Consider the following 14,909-nt stretch of genomic DNA (forward strand, 5'->3'; position numbering starts at 1 on the left):
TGGATGGTTGGATGGATGGATGGATGGATGGATGGGTGGATGGACACCAGGGGTTGGGTCTCTTCCTCCCTCCAGATGCAACCAGAACCCAGGCCGGGGTCCTGCACTGGCTTCAGCTGCTCAAGAAGAGGCACTAATGCAGGAGGGAAGAACCTTGCCTCTGTCATCTCCCCTGCAGGGAGGGGTCACCCCACTTCTGGGCTCTGCCTGGGGCCCATGTGCACTTAATCTCAACCTGAGTGGTCAGCCCCCACTCAGAGGTGCCCCTGCCCCTCTAAGGGCCAGGCCTGTAGGAGCTCTGTGGGGCTGACGAGCCCACACGTGCTGACTGCCACGCTGCTCCTGGGCAGCCCAGCTGGAGGCAACTCTACCCCAGACTGACATTTACGTCTGAAAGAAGCCCCACAGGATCCCCGCCACACAGACACTCTGGGAGACCGATGACCCGTGTCAGACCCTCATCACGTGCACGGGGCTACCCACATGGCCGCCCACCACCCACCTCGAAGCAGCCTCTACCCCAGACGCATGTAGTAATCAACTCCTGGAACCTTGGGAGATCCAAATAAAGCAGCCTATCATCACAGGGCCCAAAATAGCCATGCCAGGGAGGCCATCTGCCACCTCGGGCATCCCTGGAGACCCCGCGGCACGCCCCACAGCATGGCTGGGCCGTGGGCCCTCTCTGGCAGGCAGGCAAGTTTGGCCGTGCTGACCACACCCCCCAGGTCACCTGAGAGCTCACAATCCGCGTGGGGGCTGGCTTGTGGCTGAGCAGGCACCTCCAGGGTGGGAGCCGCCCAGACCTCCGGGCCGCGTCCCTCCTCCTGCGGTTCCTGGCCGTGCTGGGCGGAGGCTGCCCTCCCTGCGGGACTGGCTCACAGGCCACTGCCCTCACTGAGACCCCAGCCTCCTCAGTGCTCGACTCTCCCCCGCCACTCCCCACAGGACCCCTGCCCACCCTCCTCTGCCACCCGCACACCCCCTGCTGGCTGGGTGGTGCCTCCCAAGCAGGCGTGTCTCTGTCATAACCCGCAGAACTTGTGGAGGGAATCCTAGAGGAAAAAGGGTCTTTGCAGGTGGGAGTAAGCGACGGACCTCAGGGTGAGACCTCTTGGATTATCAGGGTGACCCTAAATCCACTGCCAAGTGTCCCGGGAGAGACAGAGAGACACACGCAAAGGACAGACCACGTGAGGACAGGGGATGTGGCCACGCGGAGCAGCGGCAGTCACAGACCCAAAGAGGCCCCAAGAAGGGGCTGCCCTGCTGAGACCTTTCTCTCTGGCCCCCAAACTGTATGGCTTGCTGTTTGAAGCTGCCCACGTGGGGGACACCCATGCCCCCAGGTCATTCACACATCCCTTTCTTGCATAATTGGTTCTCACTCTTTAGTGGGTGTCAGAATCTGTTGGGGTGGGGGTGTGGCTCATGAAAACGTGATCGCGGTCCCGCCTTCAGAGTTTACGATTTTGTGGGTGCAGGTAGGGCCTGGGAGGGCATGGCCAACGGGGTCCCAGCATGGCTGGCCCTGCTGCCTCGGGACCCCACTTGGAGAACCACTGCTCTATGTGGTCCTGCCAGACTGTGCAAACTGTTCTCTGCCTGGCCTGTCCCCCAAAGACACCGTCCTGGCCCCACGATGCCTCCCCGTCCCGCAGCACTCAGACCCGAGAACGCGCTTCCCCAGGGTACCCCTCCCACACACAAGCAGCTCTGTCTCCACCACACTGGGGGGTCTGCATCAGGCCCCTGACTCTGCCGGTCAGGGCTAGGGCCCGTGCTGCGCCCCACGCGGCCGGGGTGGGCTGCTGTTTCTGGGGGCGCTGACGGCTTTGGGCACAGGCAGCCTCACAGCCCTCCCAAGCCCGCCTGGGGTCTGACCAGGACCAGAGCTCTCGAGGGCCACCAGGACCTCAGCGCATCGGCAGCCCTGGCTCCCCAGGAGCCCACCCTGCCTCCTTGTTCTGGACGGTCTGTGTCCCCGGGACTTCGTGGGCTGTGTGCAGTCCTCACCCTGGAGGGTGGAACCAGGAAGCGAGGCCTCCGGGAGTAAAGACGGGCAAGACAAGGGGTCAGCGAGGGGGCTCGTGCCTCACCTGTTCCAGCAGCCCAGCCCCCGCCCCTCAGCCCAGCAGCCTGGGCCTCCCCCGTCCCCCTGTGACAGGGCGCCCGAGTTAGGTGGAGGGTGTCTCACTCTGATGGAACACCCACGAAGTGGAACCTTCACGCAGGGCTGTGCCCCCTTCTCCCCAACACACGCACACGCAGGCTCGCACAAGTACGCTCCGACATACTGCAGGCAGAGAGGCCCGCGTTCCGTCCTGTCCCAGAGGCCTGGCCACTCCCCCGCGGTACCGCACACCCAGCAAGCCCAAAGGGGCCCTGTGCCCTCCCGGCTCAGCCCGGGACACACGCCTCGCCTACCCCACCATCAGCACGTTCTCGCTGAGCCCCTACCACGCGCCGGGCTCTCGATGAGCAGCCCGGCCGTCCACCCAGGAGTCCTCTCCGTCACCACGACCCGTGCTCACCCACGGCGGGTCAACAGCGCCGCCCAGGTGAGGGGCCGGCGGGCAGCTGGGGAGGGGGAGAGGACCCACAGGCGGGGAAGCACCACCCAGTCCGCCTGCCTCAGGGCCCCCAGGCCCGGCCCTGGCTGAGTCCTCCCCAGGCACCTAGTCTCCTGTCAGACAAATTCAGCTGGTTCACAGGCACGCCTTAGGCACCCACCTGTTCCGGGCCGCCCCGTGCACCCAGCACCAGCCCTGAGCACCGGGCGGCCGGGCCCTCCCTCACCCACCTCTCTCTGCTTCCGCCCAGGAACTAGGAACCGTGAAGGCCCCAGCGGATGGACAGGAACCGCAGGGCTCCGGGAAGGGCCGGACGGGTACCTGGTGGCCAATGAGGCATCTGAGCTCAAAGCCCCGCCAATCCCAGGAGCCAGCGAGGTCAAGGAGACAGCCCCGTCCTGCCATGGTTCTGAGGCAGCAGCCTCCAAGCCCGCCCCGGCTCCATGGGGGAAGGTCAGACGGCCCAGGATGGTGCCCGGGGCACGCCCAGGGATCTGGTTCCCGCAGCCTTCCACAGGGGCTGGGCACACACATACACACATCTGATGACAACGACCTCCCGAGGAAACCAAGGCCAGGAGCACACCGTCGGGACCTGGGGTTCAGGCCCAGGCAAGGGCGCCCAGCCCACCCCCCCGACTCACAGAGACTGCAGGCCCGGCAGCTCCCACAGCGCCTCCGCCGGGATCCCTCCCAGCCGGTTGTTCTGCAGCATCCTGCAAGGAAGAGAGGGCATGAAGGACCCCGTCCACAGAACCCAGCCTGAGCCCCAAGCCATCTGTCCCCAGGGCTCCACAGGGCCTGGAGGGAGCCTCCAAGGAGCTTCGGGGACAAGGCACCCGGGAAGACGCGGAGTAGACATCCAGAGCAGCAAGGCGGGAAAGCAGGGCAGAGCCCCCTCCAGGATCCCGGCCCAGAAGGACATGGGGAGAAGCTGCGTCTCCTCCCCGGGCCTCAGTCTCCTCTGCAGCTGAGAGCCCGCAGCTTCCCTGAGTGCCAGCCCCAGGCAAACGCCTCTATGTGGTGTGCGTGTCTGCAGGGGCAATCTGAGGCACCCAGGTCAGCAAGCCAGCACCAGCTGGTGACCCCATCACACACGACCCCACAAAAGCAGGGACGTCCAGCCGGGCACGAGCCGCTCGAAGGACTGCCCTCCTGGACCGGCAGGGCCGTGAGTCCAAGAGTGAGAGGGGGATAAATGGGGACCCCAACTGGCCCCAGGCCCCAGAGTCATGCTGAGAACACTGTCAGAAAGCCACTCCAGAGCCCTGGGGCCCTGGGCAAGGGGCCCACTCGCCCAGCTCTAAGCGGGGCCTGGGTGGCCACTGCCTCTGGAGAGTCCTTCCCTGCTGGCCTCTGGGGGGTATGTGGGGGGAGGGGAGGTCAGGAAAGAGTTGGGGGCAGGAAGGTGCCCCCTCAGGCCCGCATACCTGCCCTTTACACCCAGATGCAGGCGGAACCTCCACTCTGAGGGCGCTAAGTAGGCGGGCGCCTTCCCCAACCCCACCCCCCACCCCCAAAGCAGAGGCGGCCTGCAGGCAAAGAGCAGGCGTGAAGGCTTTGGGTGACTTCAGCGGGGTCTTAGGGGCGCCATTGGGGGTCAGTGGCGGGCTGCCCTCAGCTCCAACTGCTGCCCCTCCAGCCACCCAACCCGCTGGGCCGGCACCACGTCGAGGGGGCGGGACTGCAGCTTTGGGAGGCTTCAATTAACTGCCTGAGGCAGGCGAGGAAGAAAGAGGCTCGTCCATAAGCTGGAGACTCACACAGGGGACTGAGTCTCATCTTCTGAAGGCCCAGCAGACAGAGCCGCGCTCTCCAACCTGGCCACAGGCCTGGGCCCGTCCCGGGCATGGACCAGCACCCAGCAGGCCTCCTAGGCCGTGTCTGGCTTGGGGGTGCCTCCCCGCCCGGGGGCAGCAGCGCTGGGGGGAGCAGGACAGACAGACGGAGAGAGGAGGCAGGAAGCACTGAGGGACGGCGCTCCCGCCAAGAGGAGGGCGGCAGGGACAAGGGACCGAGGCGGTGCCCGCAGGCGGAGCAGGAGCGGGTCGGGGAGGGGAGGGGCCAGAGACCGGGGCCAGGCCCTGAGGCAGGAGGGGGCTTAGGGCCCGCGGGCCGCCAGACAACGTGGAGGTGGTGGGGCTGCTGACCAGCTGGGAGCAGGGGTCTCCTGGGCCGAGCGGACGGGGCCACCCACCCGCAGACAACCTGGAGCAAACGAGAGGCTCCTTTCTAGATGGGTGAAGCCCAGGACAGGCACAGGACGGGGTTTTAGACCTTCTTACACCTCGGTGATCGCCTTGTGCAAAGAAGGCCTGCAGGTCAAGGCGGGACTGCGGGGGCAGCAGGGCAGGGGGCGGCTCACCGCTGCAGCGGGCTTCAGGCGCTCCGGGGTCGGCCCCCAGGATCCGCTTCACCCCCAGCCTGGGGACAGGCCCTCCGAGGACCCTCCCCAGCCTGCCCTCAGACCCCCTGCGTCCCATTCCCACTTCCTTTCACCCACACTCTCCCAGGGACGGGGCGGGGCGGACAAGGTGAGCCGGGGACTCGGTCCGGGAGAGGCTGCCTCCACGTCCCCTCCCTCAAGGAGGACGTTCCTCCTGCTTCAAGGACACAGATGCCTGGGAACTGGAGGCGGGGATTCCACATGCGGCCAGAGACTAGGGCCAGGGTTCAAGGGGAAGGGCAGTTAAGAAAACCAGTGGGGAGTCTTCTGCAGAAACAGTCCTACTCCTCCTGGCCTGAGAGGCCTGAACCCGCCCTGGACCCACAGGCCATGTTCACGGTACCACCGGGAGGCAGTCACTTCCTGACACTGTGGCATAAGCATTGGGTGCCTTAAACGTTTGTTTGCAAACCACAAACTTTCTTACAGACAAAGCAAAAGCAAAGCCCTGGAAATAATTAAAGAGAAAAGTGAAGATAATAACAAGCAAGCTCCCAAGTTTCCATTTGCCCAGAGTCCTCAAAGCTGAGTCTCCACGTAACGTGGGGCTTAAGACTTACAGGATTTTCAGGCTGCTGAGACCGGAGAACGCTCGTCCCGGGATGTGCGAGAGGCGGTTCCCGGAGAGGCGCCTGCAAACCGAGAAGGGCGCGTGATGCCGGCGGGGGGCTGGGCAGGGTGGTGGCCCCGCGTGGAAGTCCCGGGACGCGGTGGGGAGGGTGGCGGTCGGACTGCCCTGCTCCCTCACAAGGGCCCCCGCTTGCAGAGAAGGAAACCGAGGCTCAGTTCAGTGTGGTGTCTCCCAGACCCAATTATCTTCTGGGCCACATCCACCCACAGCCTGCCCTGTGCTGTCCTGTCAGCAGGGGAGCTAGACGTGTGGGTCTCCCTGAGCCCCAAACTGCACAGCCAACCCCACTAATCTGGAGCAGGAACCGGGATGTAGGAATGAATCTAACACTGTGGTCTAATCAAGCACTTCCACGTTTGTCACGGGTGACCACTGACTCTAAAAGTAGATGAGACGGACCACTTTTCACATACGTCCCCATCGGGGAGAATCTGTAAGGTGCCTGGGGAACTCCAAAGTCCCCATGGGCATCACCAGGACTCAGCTCTCAGAGGCCTGCTGACATGGGAGCTGGGCTGACACAGCTCAGAAGCTGTATTTTTTTAATCTCTCTACTGAACGTCTCTATTTGACATTTATTGTTTTTGCTTTCATTTTGCTTCATTTTTTTATTTCATCTTATTTCACTTTATTTCATCTTATTTTATTTCACTTTATTTCACTATTTCACTTTATTTCATTTCATTTCATTTCCCTTTTTATTTCACTTTATTTGGTTCTTTTTCATCTTTGTCGCAGAATGCAGGATCTTCATTTTGCGGCATGCGGGCTTCTCTCAAAACTTACTGCTTCAAAAAAGCTGCTGTGATCTTTGGGATCTCCACACTTGGGTTCCGTAGGAGGGCATTTTTGCTTGAAAATGGGCCAAGCCCCTCGGGGAGTGGAGACAGAGGACCAGCCCCGGCTCAGGCTGTGCCCGTCGCCAGCCCGACTCTGTGGCCCCTGTCCTGCCATTCAAGCTCACCAGCCGGGCCCCCTCCACGTCCTGGCTCTGTCCCTTCCCTTGAGACTGCCCACAGTTCCTCCGAGAGGCCTCTCCCCGCTCCGGGCCAACGAACATCCTGACACCGAGAGCCAGCGTTGCACTCAGCGCTGCTCGTGGGCTCGGGCAGGGGACGGTGCCCTTGGGGGCCTGTCCAGGGCTGGGTGGGGAGGGCTGTGTGGGAGGAGAGGGCTCGGGGTAGAGGTGGAGTGGTGAGTGTGTTTGGAACCAGGAGCCTGTGACCTGAGAGTTTAAGCGAAACCAGCAGAACCCCAAGATTGATGGTGGTGCCCAACAAGAACCAGCAGGCTGGGGTGCCGGGGATCAAGCAAGGAGGAGGGCAGGGTGGGAAGAGGGTGGCCTGGCTGCCCCGAGGAGACAGGAGGCGCTCGGGCCGAGGAGCGGACTCACTCATGCACGTCACTAGAGCGTCAGACCAGCCTGCAGGCTTCCAGGCTGTGGGAAGGGATCAACCAGAGAGGGCTTCCTGGAGGAAGTGGGCCTTGCGTTGGCCCTGATGAGAGCAGTGACAGTGGACCTGCTGGGCTGGAGGGAAACTGGCTCCAGTGCAGGAGGGCACCAGGGACCGGCTGCCATGGAGCACAGCTGGCCGGGGGGCTTGGGCCCGCTAAGGGAGGGTCCTTGAGGCAGCTCTTCTGGGTCCTGGGGAACCAGAGAAGGCTCGTGAGCTGGTGAGACCACCCGCAACGGGCAGTGTCTGTCAGAGAGGAAGCAGGGGTTTGTCCTTACGCGCTGGGGCAGCCCCCGGCGGGGAGACGTCCAGGGCAGCGGCAGCAGTGGGAATGGGGGCGAGGGGGCACTCACTGTGGAGGAAGAATCACCAGGACAGGGGAGTGGGCAGCGGCCAGACCCGCGGGACAAGGGCAGGTCAAGGACAGCCCAAGGGAAGGGGCTTCCCTGCTGGCTCAGCTGGTAAAGAATCCACCAGCCATGCGGGAGACTTGGGTTCGATCCCTGGGTTGGGAAGATTAGCTGGAGAAGGGAAAGGCTACCCACTCCAGTATTCTGGAGAATTCCATGGACTGTATAGTTCACAGGGTCACAGAGTCAGACACAACTGAGCAACTTTCACTTTTACTTTCAAGGAAAGAAGTGTTGACAGAAAGCTGGGAGGTGGAGGCTCACATCCGAGTTCCTGTGTCCACGCTGGCCCCCCTCAGCCCCACGCCCCGGCAGGCAGCGCTGACCCTCTCTCAGAACATCTCCTTCTGCCGGACTCCCCGCCCCCGGGGAGCCCAGTGCCCTGGTGTCAGAGGTCACAGTCCCCGCTCCAGCCCTTCCCTCCAGCCCCGACCAAGGCCTCTACTCACAGCTCCTCTAGGAAGCGCAGGTGGCGGAAGACGCCAGGCCAGAGCTCCGTGAGATTGTTCATGCTCAGGTCTCTGCGGGAGAGAAGCAGGCCGATGAGCAGACCGGCGGTGGGCATGTCCCCCGGGCCCCGTGCGGTGCTCCCCGAGGCTCCTTCCTCCTGCGTCCCTCCCCCCAGTGGGACGGGCCATGATGAGGGTCGAGGAGGAAGCTGACCCCCAACAGGGATGAGCCAGAGAAAAGTTCACAGAATGTTAGAGCAGGATGGGGCTACTCAACATGCAGGACCCCTTATGGACATTTTATCCGAGACCCCAAAGGCCCCTGGGACCATCCCCAGACGGGCGAGCAGGATTCCACAGCCCTCTAGGCCTGCAGTCTCTCTCTGCTGCTGTCCCCCCACCGCACCCCCAGGCTCCTTCTCCTCTTCTCCATCTAGAGGGCCTGGCCCCTGGCACATCCCAGGGGACACGGGGTCCTGCCAAGTCCCACCTAGACTAGCTACCCTCCCGCATTATGAGAGGCCCTGAGGGTGGCTTCCGTGCCACACCTCCAAGGTACCCTGCACACAGAGGATCACGGCAGGAACAGCCAGCATCTGCTGGAGGTCCACTGTGTGTCCAGCGCCGGCCACGCTTTATCCAAACAATCCCACTGAATTCTCCCAGCAACCCCAAGGTGGATACCAATGCTGCTTCCCCTTTACACTTGAGAAAGCACGGGAAAGAGTGCTGAAGTCAACTCTCTCCTTGACTTACTCACCAGACTGAGGGCTCGTAACTACTTTCTCAGTCACCTCATCCATAAAAATGGGGAAACGCCCCCAAACTCCTAGGGTCCTCGTACGGATTAAGTGAGCCAGTGCCTACAGACTGCCTGCAGACCGCGCACAGTATTTCCTCCACCTCCTGTCCCTCAGTGACCAGTGGGCAAGAGCCCCCCAGTCTGCGGGCCGGCCCGGCCCCAGGGTTTTCCTCCTAGTCCGGCCGGGGACCGCACGTGTGCGTCTCACTCTTGGGATCCTCAAACCCCAGCCTCTGTCAGCTCCCTCCTCCCAGGGATGCACTTTCACCGCAAACCCCAGGGTCTCCATTTCCTGCAAGAAATGCCTGTGCTGAGGTGTGTGCTGGACACGGAGTGTGGGGCAGGGGCTGGGGACCCAGCTTCCGGCCATGAAAAGGCTGTTGAGGCGCCAGCGTTTTATCCCCGGTAAAGCCTGAGAAAGGAAGCGCTCCGTGCGGGCAGCGGTGAGGCCCCTGCGAGCTGCCCTCCCGCCGCACCCGAGGCCCCACCCAACTTCCACGACGCGGGCGGCGGCCACAGAGCCACGGGGCGCGCAGGGCAGCGGCGGGAGCGGAAGGCGCGGCCCGGGAGCCCAGGCACAGAGCCTTCTACGGGCCGGCGCACCGTCAGTCCGGCGGGAAGAGTCGAGGAACCGCGGAGCCGGTATCCCTGAACGCGCGCCGGAGCGCCTCCGGACGTGCCTCCGAACGGGCTCGCGGGGTGTGTGACTCAGGCCTCGTCACTCAGCCGTCGCCCGGGGGCCGCACCTCCGCGGCTCTGATGTGGCTCCAGGCCCCCGCCCCCCAGCCCCCGGGCCCGTCCTGAGAGCGGCCTCATTGTTCTCCCCAGGAGCAGCGGCCCGCCCCGCGCCCGCCCGCATCCTGCCGGGATGGCGCCCAGCCCAGCTGCAGGGCTCCGGGGCGCCGGTGCCAAGGAGGGGGCGGGGGGAGCGCAGAGCCGTGTGGCGGCGCCATGGGGCGTTGGAGCCGCCAGGCACGCGCGATCCGCGGGGCTGCGGGCGCGTGTCTGTGCACGTGCACTGCACCCCAAGTCCGCGCTCTCCAAGTCCCCGCCTCACCACGACGGAAACCCTCTGGGGGACGCTGAGCCGTCTCGCCCCCCGGGTTGAACCCTTCTTGGCTGTGACCCTGGGCGAGCGAGGGGGCTCCGACCCGGCTGGGGGAGCGCAGGCTGCTCTGAGGCCACTCGGGGCCCAGCTCTTGGGCAGACTGGACCCCGACGCCCGGCAGCGAACACCGCTGCAGCACGGCCGCCCTACGAGTGCTGGCAGCGCGCGCAGGCAGCACGCACGCACGCACGCGCGCAGCACGCACCCTGCACGCACCACGCACGCACCACGCACACGCATGCGTGCACGGCTCCCACGAGGCGCTTTACCCGGAAGCGCAGGTTTGATTGAAGCCTGAGCCCTCTGGCCGCGCGGCGCCGCGTTCCCGCGCTGGGCCCTGCCCACTGCTCTCAGCTCGACAGCAGGGGCGAGGCTGGGTGTCACCCGCCGTGGGGCCTTTCCCCAGCAGCCCTCGGGGCGCCCTCTGCGCCTGGCTGGACTCGCCCGGGGCAGGGCCGGGAGAGGGTCGACGGGCGAGCCTGGCCGCCTGCGCACCGGCGCGTTCTCCGCGCTGGACTCTGCGTGCCCCGGACCACCGGGGAAGCCGGGAGAGGCAGCGTCGCCGCGAGACCAGAAGGAGCCGGGGACTCAGGGGCAGAGAGAGCAGCAGGACCCGAAACTAGGCCGGGTAGGGGTAGTAGGAGGCCCGCCGCCGGGGCCATCGGGCCGCCACCCAAGGGCCCTGCGGGACTTGTTCAGTGTGCGTTTTTCCTGTGAGCGGACGACCTGGTCCTGCGAGGCGGGCCTGGGAGGACTGTCCACACCGGGGGGGTAGGCCTGGACGCAGGGCCCATCTCTGCAGCCCAGTAGAGGGCGGCCGGAGTGACCAGGAGATGAGTCCCTGTCCCCCGGCGGTGTCCCCAGGCCGCCTCCTCTGAGAGGCCCTCCCCAGAGCTGAGCAGCGTCCTGCGTCCCGCGCTTTCTCAGGCTCCCGCGGGGGCGTTAGCTGGGCTCTTGCCCTGTTCCGGACACTGCCCTACCCACCAGCAGCCAGCTGCGCAGACCAGCCCCGCGCCTGCTTGTGCCGCCCGACTCCCGGCAGCCTCCCTCTTCCCCTATGTGAGACGGGGGTCCAGCTGAGTGAGCAACACGGGAGTCAGTAAACACACAGGTTAGTAAAACGCAGGGCCCGCTCAGCAGGCCGTCTTCTTAACATCCTCTCTGGACGAATTATGGGTAGGATACCCGTGACCCCGGCTCCTGCTTGGCCTCCAGGCCTGGGGCACCTGGCACACAGGCTGCCGCACACACAGTGAAGGAGCCCAGCCTGGCCCCACTGTCACTGGAGGCTCCGAACCAGCCGACGCAGAGTTGTCTCAGAGTTCTGCACGTTTCCCAACAAGGGTATGACTCCAGCCAGGGAAAGAGCACCAGCCATCACACACACCACAGCACAACCTCAGGCGCTCCGGCTTTGCACAGACTCCTGTGAGAACGACGCTGTATTTTTAAACAAAAGGGCGATCGCTTCACTCTGCCCTGCCTTGGCTCCCTTGTTTGTAACACAGCTCCTCAGCTAGGGTTCGAGGAGGAAGTGGGCGACCAGGGGTGGGGAAGACAGATGCTGATGGGGAGCGCTGGCATCTGACCTGGAGGTCAATGGGGGGTCCCTGTGGTTTCCAAGCCAAGACAAGGCTTGTGCATGCCAAAAGGAACTGGGGAGAGACAGGAAACCCAGAGGGTCATCAGCTGACCCAGTTAATTCAGGTGGGCAGGAGGGACAAAGCCAGGGAAGGAGACATTCCTAAAAGTCAGGTGAGAGGGGAGAAAGTAGATTTTAGCCATGGATTGTAAGGCCACGGAAGTCAGGGAATGGCACTCACTTTGTCTCCTCCAAGCGACAGCAGATGCCGGAGATGTGCCTCCTGCTCAAGGATGCTGCATTTGGAAATCGAGGTTTGGCACCAACTTCAGGCCAAACCCTTATTTCCACCTCTTCTTGGAAAAGGAAAAGTGGCGGCTAGACCAGCAAGAGGGTGCGGGTGCCTGGGTGAGGGGTAGCCTTGGAGGTAGAGAGGGTCCCAGGCTGACCTGACCCTCAGCCCTGTGGGAACCCCTATGTGGGAGAGCCAGGCTGTCCCAGGCTCAGGGGACATGGCTGCTCTGCTGGGCAAAGTGATCAAGCTGGGTGGTCCCAGGGCCTCTGCCCAGTCAGAGGTGCTTCCCTGCCGCAGTGGCCAGTGCTGACGCCCTGGGCCTCCTTGCACTGAGCCTGGAACAGGCGAGGGCTCTGCAGAGAACAGTCAGGACAGGCCACCTGGGTGTCTGCTTCCCCTGTGTGGGCCACCCACACACAGAGGTCAGAGGGACGCCATGGGCCCACTCAGGGCAGCCGCACGCAGCCCAGGAGGGTGGCGGGCCCTTCCGCCGAGATGGTTCAGACCTCCGCCGCCTGCACTGACTGTTCACACTTCAGGTCATTAAAATTAAATCAGAGTGAAAATTCAGTGCCTTGTCTCCACTGGCCACACGTGGCTAGCAGTTGCCACACTGGACGGAGCAGACACAGGGCATATCCTTGGTGTCCTGTCGGAGGTCCTGGGATGGCCCTGCCATCAGCCCTTTTCCCTCCTATCTCTGCCCCCTGCCGGCTGCATGACTCTGGGAGAGAGACTTCAGCTCGCCCGCGCCGTCTCCTCCCTAGGAAAGCGCACCCTGTAAACAACTCCGCACCCACGCAGCCGCCCACCGTGGCCCAGCGCACAAGCCTCCGGGTGCAGGGCGCCTCCGACCCCAGCCGCTCAGCACCCTCCAGCCTGTGAAGCACCTGCAGTGCATCAGGCCCCGCGCCACGTGCTGAAGCTGCCGCTCCAACAGTGTGGGACCTCCCCAGAGCCCGGTCAAGCAGCACAGTGACACGAGCGGGCAGTTACAGGGCTGGGAGCGGCCGCCGACCTCTTCAGGCTCAGCAGACTGTCACCCCCGTGGCGCGGGTCTCCCCACACGACGGCTGCCAGGACAGCCTCATCACACACGCAGCGTCCACGCAGGGGTGGGTGCTCCCTAGGCAGCCCTGCCCAAGACTGACCGGAGCCAAGGGTCGTTCCGGCCCAGCTCAGCGCGCCCCACTCAGCAGCGCTGCCCTCCAGCCCCACCCTGACCTCACCTCTGCCCGTCTCTGGAGGTGTGAGGCGGGAATCTGTCCTCCCTGTGGGCCCGGAGCCCCTCAGCGAGGGGGCGGGGGCGTTCCATCAGGTCAGAGCTCCTCCAGGGCGCCCTGAGAGGGGGTTGGGGGGCAGGGCAGAGGGCAGGCCGAGGACCGGGCAGCCCCCGGGCCAGCCGGGAGGCAGCGCGCTCTGTGTGCGGAGCAGACCGCAGCCCTGGGCCCCGCTTGTGGAGCTGGGGCTCCGGCCTTTGTTGCACTGGCTCAGCTGCACTTTGTCACACTGATGCAGGCGGCTGTGTCCGGAGGAAGCTGGAGAGGCCCTGTGTTCAGAGTCCCCCGACCCCGCCTCCCAGCTGGCTGCCTTCCTCTCGCCCCAGGACCGCAGCTGCCCTGGCCGCCCCTGTCCATCCCGGCCGGATGGTTCTCTAGTCTAAGCTCGAGTCTGACAGGAAACAGGACGCTGGACTCAGAGCACCAAGAGCCACCTCTGCAGGGAGGGGCCATCGTGCAGACGTGGATCAGAGCAGGGACCCTCCAAGGCCACCCTCAAGGCCCCCGCCGCGCAGGTGCCGCCCGGGGGTGCTGGTACAGCCTTGGCCTCCTTTGGTCAGGCCAGGAGAGAAGTTCTTTATTTCCTTTTCAGTGCAGAAAGGAAGACTCGGAAATATCAAGTTACTGCCAGTCTAGTCACAGTAAGAGGCTTGGTTCTGCTGAGCCCAGCCGGCCCGCACCTGCCCCAGCCGCCGAAGGCTGAAAGGCGCACGGTGGGGGCGGCGGCTGGGAACAAAGGAGGGATTGGGCCTCTGGGTCCCGCTCGCCCTGGCTGCCAGGACCGGTGGAACTTTCCAGAGCCCAGCCCTGCTGTCTCTCCCCGGGGAGGTCCTGCCCGCCCGCAGAGCCTCTCCGGTCCCTCCGCCCAGCGTCCCCAGCCCTCAGTCCCCGAGCCTGGCCCGGCGGATCCCACCGCGTCCTGTGTGGGTCGTCGCCTGTGCCACCTTCATTCCCCCAGAGGGGCTCTGACAACCCGCCCCCTCCCAGCTCCCGTCCGGGCCACAGGCTCGGGAGACTAGCTGCCAACTAGCAGCCCACGGAGGAAGGGGCCCCGCCAGACGTCCAGCTCGGACGGGCCGTCTCCCGAGGGGGCTGCAGTCTGTGGGCTCCGGGACGCCGGGTCTGCCCTTGGCCTGTCTGCTTCCCAGGCGCTTGATGTGGGCGAGCTACGTTCCCTCCCTGACTTTCTGCACCGACAACTGTCACACAACAGCGCCTCTTCGGGGAGTCGTGCGGGGATCAGCCCTGCCCACCTGTGCCCAGGTCCCACCCTCGGCTGCCCTCACCCCCGAGCCCTCGTCCGGAGGAGCCGCTCTGTGGGTTACTTCCGGGGACGCGGGAGGGCGCTCTGGGCCTGCCCTGCCCTCAGGGGCCTCCAGAGAGTGCCGCCCGCCTCCTCCCTCATCTTCCCACCTCTGATCTTCTGATCTCTGGCCAGGGCTCCCCAGCCAAAAGCGCTCCTGGCTCCTGGCTGCTCCAAGGAGAGCAAACGGCTGGGCACCCCCATCCCCCGGGCTTCCTTCTTGCCTGTGCTGTAGGCGTAGCCAGGACTCCTGCAGAGGCCCTGGGACCAAGAAATAGCCTGGTCCCCAGGGAGGGGGCTGTCTGGAGGGAAAGGGCTGGCTGCTGGGCATGGCGCCCTGGGCCAGACAGACTGGAAGGCTGCCATCGGCCTCGTCCCTTGCTCCGGCACCTCACGTGCAGCGCTGAGCCGAGCTTGGGAGGTATGTGTGCGCACACGAGAGGGGGCGGGCACAGAAGGGGGGTGTGCACGCCCTGCCCTCAGGAAGCCGCGCACGTTCAGACCACAGGCTCAGCTGACCTCAGTGCTGGAGGAACCCCAGGCCTGGGGACGGGACACAGGCAGGCAGGGCTTCCT

The 14,909-nt window shown here is 64.7% G+C and overlaps 1 protein-coding gene across 1 annotated transcript in view; it reads right to left on the minus strand.

Annotated features, from left to right (window-relative positions):
- The window catches only part of LGR6 (leucine rich repeat containing G protein-coupled receptor 6), a 75,936-nt gene that overhangs the window by 52,473 nt on the left and 8,554 nt on the right, over nt 1-14,909 (minus strand). Inside the window, exons 2-4 of the mRNA XM_065937188.1 lie at nt 7,964-8,035; nt 5,580-5,651; nt 3,218-3,289 (exon numbers count right to left, since the gene is read on the minus strand). Of these exons, the coding sequence (XP_065793260.1) occupies nt 3,218-3,289; nt 5,580-5,651; nt 7,964-8,035 (216 nt within the window). The remainder of the gene's footprint in view (nt 1-3,217; nt 3,290-5,579; nt 5,652-7,963; nt 8,036-14,909) is intronic.

Source organism: Muntiacus reevesi, chromosome 5 (genome assembly GCF_963930625.1).
Source record: "Muntiacus reevesi chromosome 5, mMunRee1.1, whole genome shotgun sequence".
NCBI classification, from domain to species: Eukaryota; Metazoa; Chordata; class Mammalia; order Artiodactyla; family Cervidae; genus Muntiacus; species Muntiacus reevesi.